Here is an 11,427-nt window from a genome sequence, read left to right as displayed (position 1 = left end):
TAACCACTATGCTACCAGAGCTCCTTAGGGAAGTTGGGAGGAATTAATGGATATAGTATTAAAATGTTGACGTAGATCAACAAAGTATCTCATATGGGAGATCACTTTCAACTGCTGTTGTTGTTGTTAATGCCATTGAGTATAGGGTTTCTGAACTGTAAATCTTTACAGGAGCAGAAAGCTTCATCTTTTTGCCAAGGAGTGGTTGGTAGGCTTGAACTGCTGACCTTGTGGTTCCCAGTGTAAGTGCTTATCTTACAGAGCCACCTAGCTTCTTTTTCAACTCTTGGATCACAATTATATACAGCATCTCATTCTAGCTCACAGAAATGATTAAAGTAATGTGCTCCCATAGTAGAAAAGTCTAGAGTTCCCCAGCCACCCTTTTTTGGACCCCAACCTTTGTTGCCTCCCAGGTGACCCGTTGTTGTTAGCCAGTGTGGAATCAACCCTAGCTCTTAGTGACTCCACGCACAATGGAGTGAAAGATTTCTGAGATTTGTGCCCTGCCATGAGCAGTTGCTGATGGGATCCCTGACGACCAGAGCTGCTCTAACTCACTCCCCAGGAATCACCTGGAGATCTTGTTGGGACCTGATAGTCTGCATTTTTAACAAGTCCAAGGTGACTCTAATGCTGCTGGTTCATGTCTGGTCTAAATAACACCTGTGGGAAACACTCTGAAGAGACTAGTGTACTCAGTAATCACAGAAGATTTGGGCTGTAGTTAATCCAATACATACTTAATGTACTAATTGATAAGTGGATAGAACTAGTCAGCAATTCCCAAACTCAATTTGATTTCACAAAGTCTAAGCAAGCATTTCTGGAGCTGATCTAAGACCAGAAACCAGGAAGCTGTTAAGAGCCCTCTGGAGATCTGGAATTCAATAAACTAAGTCATGGGTTCTTAATCTGCTTGGGGTTGCCCACCCTCTAAGAATATCTTTAAAACTATGGGTATTCTCCCCAGAAAAGTGCACACATAACCAAAAAAAAACAAAAAACAAAAAACATTTTGTATATAATTATATGTGTTTCTATATTCCTTAAAGGCCACATAAAGAAAATTGTTCAAAGATAGCAATTTAAGAAAATCTGACCTGGTATTTCCCTGAAGCTAGGAAAAACACACAAAGAAGCAAAAAATATCTTTATATTCTCACTGGATTTAGATAATTTAAAAATACAATTCAGAAGAAATAACCCAATTTCCTAAAACACCAATGAAATCTCGCTAAAAATATGGAGGGTGGGAAGATGTAGAATTTGAGACTCTGACAAAAGCTGTGGAAGAGTCTCTGGTTTGAAGGGAATCAGGAGTAACAGAGAAAACTAAAGCCAGATTTGAAATGACCTCACCTTTTATGTCTGGGGATATCGTGCCTGAGAGCCACTTGGTGATCATCTAGAATTGAAATCAATACTGATAAACAGTACCCCTTTCTGGGTCATGTCTCAGTACTGGTAAATCTCTGGATACTGGGTTTAGAAATCAACAATATACAAGATCCTCGGGTGTTTCTTATGCTCATTCAAGTCTGAGAAGCTTTTTTTTTCTCTGATTAAGAGCTCTGCTGACACAATGAAGAGCATGGCTGCTAACTGAAACGTCAGTAGTTCTAACCCACCAGCGGCTTTGGGGAAGAAGAGACCTGGGGATCTGCTCCTCTAAATATTATACCCCAGTGTAGTCCTAATACGTCCTACAGAGTTGCTATGAGTTACAATCAACTCAAAAGCACTCAACAACATTGCTTAGACAACATTAATGAAAGTAAGACACACTACACCCCTCAATCAAAGCTCAAAAAGTTATCTTCCAGTAGAAGTCTACCTGCAAAACTAGAACATGGGTTCTGAGAGGATGCCTATTGCTCTTTGAGTAGATTGTGACCCACAGGGAACCTTTAAAACATTGTAGAGGTCCCAAGGCTGTAATCTTTACAGAACCTGACTGCCATACCCATCTTCTATAGTAATTGGTGGGTTTGAACCTCTATCCTTTTGATTAGCAGCCTAGCACTTAACCACCATACCACTGGGGTTCTTTTCTGAGAGAATAATGACTGAAAATATGTCTTGTGTTTTACTCTTGGCCAAAATAGCTTTTAAGCACATCAGTCTTTGAAGGAATTTTAATGTTTCCAGTCTCACTCTTGACTCCTCATCCCTTTTTTCCTCCTCCCCTAAAAGAAGGCTCCTGAATTCCCTACCTCCTCTCTTTTTTAGGATCAGCAGCCTCAAATATGAACTGCTTATAATATAATTCATTTCATAGGAAATTTGATAAAATAAATAGATAACAGGAAAATGGATAGATAGTATATATGGAAATTCCTTTTATATCATTAACTATATAAATGATGCTGGTGCTGGTTGCTTGCCACTGAGTCAGTTCTGACCCATAGCAGCCCACCATAGGGTTTCTGAGGCTGTAAATCTTTACAAGATCAGAAAGTCTCATCTTTCTCCCATGGAACAACCGGTAGATAGATTCAATGTACTGATCTTGCAGTTAGCAGTCCAGCTTATAACCTACCTGCTCCTAGGGCACCTATATGGATAAAGATATGTAAATATCAGACTCTGTAAAAGCCAGTATCTGTGATTATCAACCCAGAGTGTATAGTAAATTTTGTAAAATCACAGAATCCTAATTTCTAACTTCAATTTCCATCAGCTGTTCCGAGGAAGTAATAAAGTGACTTAAGTTAAAGTTGGAATCTGAATGTCTTTATTTAAAATGCAAAATTTAAATCACCATTAGTAATTATTGTATATAATCAAGAAGAATAAAATCTACAACTAAGAAACATGTATGGCATGCTCAATATGAAAACAGTGATCCATGATTATAGACAGGAACTCGATCAGTGTTTAGACTTCAACATAATGAAAACAGGCATCCTCACAACTGGATCAAAAACAATATTATGATAAACAAGAGAAAATATTGTAGTTTTCAAGAATTTCATTTTACTTCAATTAACAAACAATATCCATGGAAGCAGCAGTCCAAAAATCAAATCTGCAGCCAAAGATCCCTTTAAAGTGTTACCAGGTAAAGATGTCACTTTGAGGCCTAAGGTGTTCCTGACACAAGCCATGGTATTTGCAAGCACCTCAAATGCAAATGCAAGCTAGCCAAAGAGTAAATATACCCCTCTGCCTCGGAAGACATACAGCCAGAAATCTCCTTAAAAGTGAGGATGGAGAGATTTTCATCTCACGTTTTTTGAACATGTCAAAAATAGAAAACAGTCCCTGGACAAAGACATCATGTTTGGTAAAGCAGAGGGTCCATGGAAAAGAGGAAAACCTTCAGTGTGTTGGTTTGGTACAATCACTTCAACAATGAGTTCAGATATAGCAACAATTGTGGTGTATACCATCAGTGTTTGTTCTGCTGTACGTAGGATCACTATGAGTCAAAAACCAATTTGATGGGGTAGGATAAACCCTGGGCTGGTAACATCAAGGTTCAAACCCACAAGTCACTTAGTAAAAACCCTATATAGGATCACTATGAGTTGGAACTGACTAGACAGCATTTAACAACAACAGCAAAGAATAACATTCTTTCAAGACCACTTTGCTTATTCTTTGGAGAAGTAGAGGAAACATACAGGTCAATAGAGAATTCATGGCAAGGATAGATTAAAAAAAAAAAAAAAAGCCAAAGTCATGATAACTAGCTGAAAAAGTTGTTGTTAAGTGCTGTCTCAGTGTTCCAACTCACAGCAAACCTGCATAGGGTTTTCAAGGAATAACTAGTGAGCTTGAACTACCGACCTTGTGGTTTAAGCTGACTTTTCAGTCCAGCACATTGGGAACGAAGAAATCAATGTATTGTCACTGGAATTCATATAAATAGAACATGTCGATTCAGATTTTTAGAGGTCTCACAAACCTGATGGGTCACTGTTGCCTAGGTGAGCCATTAGCTCCTTACGTACTCTGCACAAGCAGACTTGGTGATGTTCTTAGGTGCTCTCTCCCACTCATAGCAATCCTCTGCACAACAGAAGGACTCACTGCCCAGTCCTGCACCAGCCACACAAAATTGTTATATTTGAGTCCATTGTTGTAGCCACTGTGTCAAACATGCTTGCAAGGAACATCCCAACTGTGCTGATTCCAAGATAGGTTTGTTTTTCTTCGGGCATTCCATGGTACTTTCAATTCTTTGCCAATGCCACAATCCAAATGCATCAATTTTAATTTATTCATTCTCTAGTTTCCACAGGTATATGATTGAGGCAACAGGAAATACCATGGATTGGATCAGGCAAACCTTAGTACTCAAAATATCATCTTTATTCTTTATCACTTTAAAGAGATCTGTTAACAGCAGATTTGCCCAAAGCAATATGTTACTTGATTACTTGATTGCTGTTTTCATGAACATTGGTTGTAGAGCTAAGCAAAATGAAAACTTTTATTATTTCAATCTATTCTCTGTTTATCATGATGTCCCTTATTAATCCACTTCTGAGGATTTTTGTTTTGTTATCTTTATGTTGAGTTGTAACCCATATTAGAAGCTCTGTTCTTTCATCTTCTTCACTAGGTGCCTCAAATTCTCTTCACTTTTAGCAAACAAGCTTGTGTCATCTGCATATTCTAGGTTGTTAGTGAGCCTTCCTCCAATCCTGATATCACATTCTTCTTAATAATAATCCAACTTCTTAAATGATATGCTCAGAATGCCGATTAAATAAGTATAGCAAGTGGATATGTGATGCTTACTTTTTCTGATTTACAACCATTCAGTAATCCCTTATTATGTTTTGTAGGAGCGACTCTAGGTCTATGAGCTTGTTCCTCATAAGCATAGTTAATGTTCTGAAATTCCCATTCTTCACAATGTTACCCATAATTTCTTTGCATAGTTAATAAAATATAGTAAATACCTTTCTTGTATTCTGTGTTTTCAGCCACAGTCATTCTGACCTCAGCAATCACCTCTTTCCACATCCTCTTCTGAATCTGGCTTGAATTTTTTGGGGCCTTCCCACCCCCTATTGATGATGTTGCTGATTGATGCAACCATTTAAAAATGATGTTCAGCAAATTATTGCTTGCTCGTGACATTGGTGGTGGTGGTGGTGTGCCGTGGAGTTCGTTCTGGCTTACAGTGACTACAAATAGGATTTCTGAGACTGTAAATCTTTATGGGATAAGAAAGCTTCATTTTTCTCGCACAGAACACCTAGTAGATTCAAACTACTGACCTGGAGGCTAGCAGCATGACTATGCTACCAGAGCTCTTTATGACATTAGTGATATTATTTAATAATTTCCACATACTGTAATATTACTTTTTATTTATTTATTTATTTTTAAATGGGGACATATACAAGTTCCTTTCAGTTGGTTGGTCAGATGACTTCCAAATTTCTTGGCATAGACTACTGAGTTCTTCTAGCGGTGCATTTCTTCAAACACTTCAGTTGGTATTCCTTCAATTCCTGAAACCTTGTTATTCACTAATATCTTCAGTGCAGCCAAGACTTCATCCTTCAATATCATCAGTTCATGACCATATGTTACCTGAAATGGTTGAAAGTCAACTAATTAAAAAAAAATAAAAAATAGCACAGTGACTGTGTGTTTCTTCCATTTTCTGCTGATGCTTTCTGCATTGTTTAATATTTTGCCCATAGAAATCTTTCACTATTGCAGATTGAGGCTCAAAATTTTTCTTGAGTTCTTTTAGCTTTTCACAGTGAATGCAGCCTTAGCCAGGCATAATGTAACAGGAAGTGCATCAGTCTCTTAACCATAATCATGTGTCCCTTTTTGTTGTTGTTGTCAGGTGCCATCGAGTCGGAACTGACTCATGGCGACCTCATGCACAGCAGAACAAAACAATGTCTGATCCTGGGCCAACCTCACTACTGCTGCTACACTTGACACCATCAATGATGCCACCTGGCTGATCCATCTCATTGGGGGTCTTCCTCTTTTTCTCTGACCCTCCACCTTACCCAGCATGACATCCTTCTCCAGCGATTGTTCTCTCTGGACAATGTGTCCAAAGTAGGAGAGACGAAGCTTAGCCATCCTGGCCTCCAAGGAGCACTCTGGTTGTACTGCTTCCAAACAGATCTATTGGTTCTTTTGGCAGTCCATGGCACTTTCAGTATTCTCCTCCAACACCACAACTCAAAGGCATCAATTCTTCTATGATCTTCCTTATTCACTGTCCAGCTTTCACATCCATATGAGGTTATTGAAAATACCATGGCTTGGGTCAGGCACACCTTAGTCCTCAAGCTGACGTCTCTGCTCTTCAGTACTTTAAAAAGTTCCTGTGCAGCACATTTTCTCAATGCAATACGTCTTCTGATCTCTTGACTGCTGCTTCCTCGAGTGTTGATAGTTGATCCAAGAAGAATGAAGTCCTTGACAACTTCAATCTTTTCTCCATTGATAAGAATGTTGTTTATTGGTCCAATAGTAAGGATTTTTGTTTTCTTAATATTGAGATGTAATCCATATCGAAGGCTGCGCTCTGTGATCTTCATAAGTATATGTTTCAAGTCCTCTTCACTTTCAGCAAGCAAGGTTGTATCATCAGCATATCACAGGTTATTAATGAGTCTTCCACCAATCCTGACACCTCGTTTTTCTTCATAGAACCCAGCTTCTCGTATTATTTGCTCAGCATACAAATTGAACAAGTATGGTGAAAGAACACAACCCTGTCTCACACCTTTCCCAATTTTAAAACATTCAGTGTTCCCATGCTCTGTTCAAACAACTGCTTCTTGTGTCCCTTTTACAAAGAAGATAATTGAGAGGGAGAGATTGTAAGTGACTCACCTGTTGATGCAGGTATAGTTTGTGACAGGTAAGAACAGAATTTGGATCTCCTGTTTTGAAGCCCATAGTTCGTTTTATTAACCACTTTCTATAGTTCTGGTAACGTAGTGGTTACGAGTAGGCTGCCAACCTCAAGGTCGGGAGTTCGAAACTACCAGCTGTTCCACGGGAGAAAGATGAGGTGTTCTGCTCCCGTAAAGATTTACAGCCTCCAAAACCCTGTGCAGGGTCACTATGAGTCGGAACCGACTCCACGGTACTTAACAACAACAAAATAGATATAAATGGAGTCCTGGTGTAGCATTGCAGATTAATGCCAAAACTGATTTTAGCAGTTCAAACTCACCAGATATTCCTTGGAAACCCTATACAAGGTCACTATGAGTTAGAACAAACTCAACAGCACTTAACAACAACAACAATAGACATAAAGCATGAAGGTAAAAGCAAAGATCCCAATGCCAGACCTTCCTGTATTCAAACCTTACCAGCTATGTGATCTTGAGGAAGTTACTCAATCTCTCATACATGACTCATTTGTAAAATAGAGATGATGATAATAAAGCTAATTTCAAGTGTAGTAGCCAAGATAAATTTGTTTAATATATTTAAAAATCTTGTTGTTTTCAGATGTCTTCAAATCAGTTTGGAATCATAGCAACCTTATGTACAACATAATGAAACAATACCTGGTCTTGCATCCGTCTCACAAGCACTGCTGTGTCTGAACCCATTGTTGTAGACACTGTGTCAATATATCTTGTTGAGGGTCTTCCTCTTTTTTGTTGTCACTTGGCTTTACCAAAGGTCCCCTGGTAGTATAGTGGATTAAGCATTAAATTGCTAAAGCCAAGTTCAGCAGTTTAAGTCCACCAAGCATTCCACAGGAGAATGATGAGGCTTTCTGTTTACATCAAAAGTTACAGCCTTGGAAACCCTATACAGGGTCACTATGAGTCAGAAATGACTCAACAGCACATCACCACTAATATCACCACTTACTTTACCAAGCACAATGATGTACTTCTCCGGAGCCTAGTCTCTCCCGAGAACATGATCAAGGTCTGTGACATGAAACCTCACCATTGTTGCTTCTAAGGAACATTCTTCAAGAGAGCTGTGCTAGTTTTTCTGGCAGTCCATGAACTATTCAATAGTCTTCACTAGTGCCGTAATTCACAGACATACATTCTTCTTCATTCTTTCTTATTAAAAGACTTAACATGAAATAAGCACCATGTTGTTGCTGCTAGGTGTTGTTGAGTCAGAACTGACTCATAGAAAATTATTGCAAATGGACAAAACACTGCCCGGTTATCTTCACAATTCATGATCAATTTGAGCCATAGTTGTGTTTAATATTACAACTGTAAGTACACTGTGTAGTATAATACTAAAAGGGTGTTAATTAGCATTCAAAATAAATAGAATTATTCTTATATGTTTTTTCTAAGATGTTTCAAGAAAATCTAAATTTCTCGTTTTATTGATCTGAAGATAAAAGGAAAAAAATAGGAAAACCCGTTATAACTGTTCTACAAATTAAGAACAATTTGAATCTGTCAACCACATGGCTTACTATAGCAGAACTGAAGAGGATTGCACTACATCACCGTAAAGAACATATCAATATTTGTCTTAAAGTACAACACTATCAGTGACAGGATAATATCCATGCACCTACAAAGAAGCCCAGTTAATACCACTACTATTCAAATTTATGCATCAACCACTAAAGCCAATGATGATGAAATTGAAGAATTCTACCAATTTCTTCAATCTGAAATTGATCAAACCTGCAACCAACATGTATCCATAATAACTGGTGATTGGAGTGCAAACGTTAGAAACAAAGAAGGATCAGCCATTAGAATATATAGCCTTGGTAATAGAAACAATGCTGGGGATCACATGATAGAATTTTGCAAAACCAATGACTTCTTCATTGCAAATACATTTTTTTTTAAGCAACACAAAAGAAAAGTATATTCATGGCCAACACCTAATGGAATATATGGAAATCAAATGGACTGCATCTGTAGAAAGAGATAGTATAAAAGCTTCATAACATCAGTCAAAACAAGGCCAGCACAGACTGTAGAACAGACCATCAATTCTTCATATGCAAGTTCAGGCTGAAGTTGAAGAGTCAACATATGACCTTGAACACATTCTACCTGAATTTAGAGATCATCTCAAGAACAGATTTAACACATTAAACACTAATAACTGAGACCAGAAGAGTTGTGGGATGACGTGAAGACCATCATACAAGAAGAAAGCAAAAGGTCATTAAGAAGGCAAGAAAGGAGAAAAATGAATGCCCGAGGAGACCCGGAAACAGGTTCTCCAGCATAAATGAGGAGGCAAAAAGTTGAATAGAAATTTTCAAAGGGCTGCTAAAGAAGACAAGTCAAATATTATAGAAAAATGTGCAAAGGCCTAGAGTTAGAAAACCAAAAAGGAAGAACTTTCTCAGAATTTCTTAAGCTGAGGGAACTGAAGAAAATATACAAATCTTCATTTGTAATATTGAAGGATTCTATGGGCAAAACATTGAATGATGCAGAAATCATCAAAAGAAGTTGTGAGGAATACACAGAGTCACTGTACCAAAAATAAATGGCAAGTATTTAACCACTTCAATAGGCAGCATAGGATCAACAACAAAAGATACTGTAAGAAGACATAAAAGGTGCATCGAAGGCATTGGCAAAGAACAAGCTTCCAAGAATCAAGAAATACAAGTTGAAATCTTTCAACAAACTGATGTGGAACTCAAGGCTGTCACTCATACATGCGAAGAAATTTGGAAGACAGCTGCCTGAACGACTGATTGGAAGAGATCCATATTTGTGCCTATTCCAAAGAGAGATGACCCCATGGAATGCAGAAATCATTGGGCAATATCATTAATGTCCCATGCAAATAACATTTTGCTAATGATAATTCCAAATTGATTGCAACAGTACACTGACAGGGAACTGCTAGAGGTTCAAGTCAGATTCAGACCTTGGCTGAAAGCAAAGAATATCAGAAAAATATTTATCTGTGATTTACTGACTACACAAAGGATTTTGATTATGTGGAAAGAATATTAAAAGTACCATGGACTGCCAAAAGAACGAACAAATTTGTGTTGATAGAAGTCCAAGAGTGCTCCTTAGAAGTAAGGTGGCCTGACTTCTTCTCTCATGCCTCAGACATATTGTTAATAGGGACCAGTCCCTGGAAACATCATGTTCGGTAGAATGGAGGATCAGAGAAGAAGAGAAAGGCCCCAGTGAGATGGATTGCCACAGTGGCAGCATCAACAGCCTCAGAGTAGCAATGATTGTGAGGCTGGTGCAGGGCCGGGCAGTATTTCATTTCATTGTGCACAGTGTTGCTATGAAACCACATCAACTCTACAGCACCTAACAACAACAACAAATAATAGAATAAGGCCATAAGGCCAACAAGGATGCAAGAAGTCTATTTGGGACTTCATAGCATTGTAATGCGAGGGCAGATATGAAAATCTTCCCTTGGACCTTGAGACTGAATATTCTGCACTTCCTTGTCTAGCCCAGTCTCCTTTCTGACCATAAAGCACTACACTACTAGTTTCAGAAATACTGCACTGAGTTACACAGTCCTCAGACCCTGAGGTCTTGTTCCTTAAACAGCTAAAGCAATGAGAGTGTAGATGAGGGGCCACTGAGATCTCTTTATGCTGAGTTCATATAATTTAATTTCTTATAAGAAATCCACTCCTATTAAATCATCTTTAATACTATCTCTTCCAATGTTTATGTCTTCTAATTCACTTCTTTTGGAAGAACTGTTCTAAGTCAATCTCCTTAGGAAGCAGTCTCTGAGACTCTGAGATTTACATACTGAAAAATGTGGGGAGCATTCACCAGAACTTTACCCGGGAAGGGCAAGAAAAGCAGGATTGGGCAGAGGACAAAGTTGAACTGCCATTCATTTACAACAGAGACCCCTGGTAATCTTGCAGAGAGCACTAGAGGCTGAATGGTTCTTTGGACTTGTCCCAAGTGAAGCTAGGAGGTCAGGACTTTCTAGCCTCACTTTACATGGACCAGTCCTTGGATGCAGACTGCCCCTGGAAAGAAAGCAGAGTCCTTTAGCTTCCAGCACTTCCTGGTGATGGGCACAGCTGGAAGCAGCTGAGGAAATGAGGACTTGAATACTAAAAGTGGATCTGGATCAATCCTATCCCCTCTGTACACAGGGTTGATAGGGACTGGCAACTTAGACACTAGATACCTAAAATGTGGGGAGGGGGCTACAAAGTGACTTGTTTACAAGGTTTCAGAGTGTGTAGGAGGAGGTAGTTTTCATCTTGTCTAAAGGGGTCTGGTGAAAGGAGATGGAGATAAGATTTTTATGATTCAATAGTGAATCATTGTAATCATGACTAATTGCTACTGTCTCAACTATAAAGGTAGAAGTTTTGTAACATAAAGGCTGGGCAGGGTGGGGGAGTTAATCTTACAGTCCAGGACCAGAAGACCCTAGGATCATCAAGTAAGAAGAGCATGAGCAGAATTTGAGACCCTATCCAGTGAAGCAGCAACACCAGAGATGGAA

The 11,427-nt window shown here is 38.7% G+C and overlaps 1 protein-coding gene across 1 annotated transcript in view; it reads right to left on the bottom strand.

Moving 5' to 3' along the window:
• LOC102818791 (cytosolic carboxypeptidase 4-like) overlaps positions 1-11,427 on the bottom strand; it is a 1,058,651-nt gene that overhangs the window by 242,795 nt on the left and 804,429 nt on the right. Inside the window, 1 exon segment of the mRNA XM_006867161.1 lies at positions 9,799-9,804. Within this exon segment, the coding sequence (XP_006867223.1) occupies positions 9,799-9,804 (6 nt within the window).

Source organism: Chrysochloris asiatica, unplaced genomic scaffold (assembly GCF_000296735.1).
Source record: "Chrysochloris asiatica unplaced genomic scaffold, ChrAsi1.0 scaffold00101, whole genome shotgun sequence".
NCBI classification, from domain to species: domain Eukaryota; kingdom Metazoa; phylum Chordata; class Mammalia; order Afrosoricida; family Chrysochloridae; genus Chrysochloris; species Chrysochloris asiatica.
The sequence above is the reverse complement of the archived record's forward strand: the minus strand, read 5'-3'. Positions and strand labels throughout refer to the sequence as shown.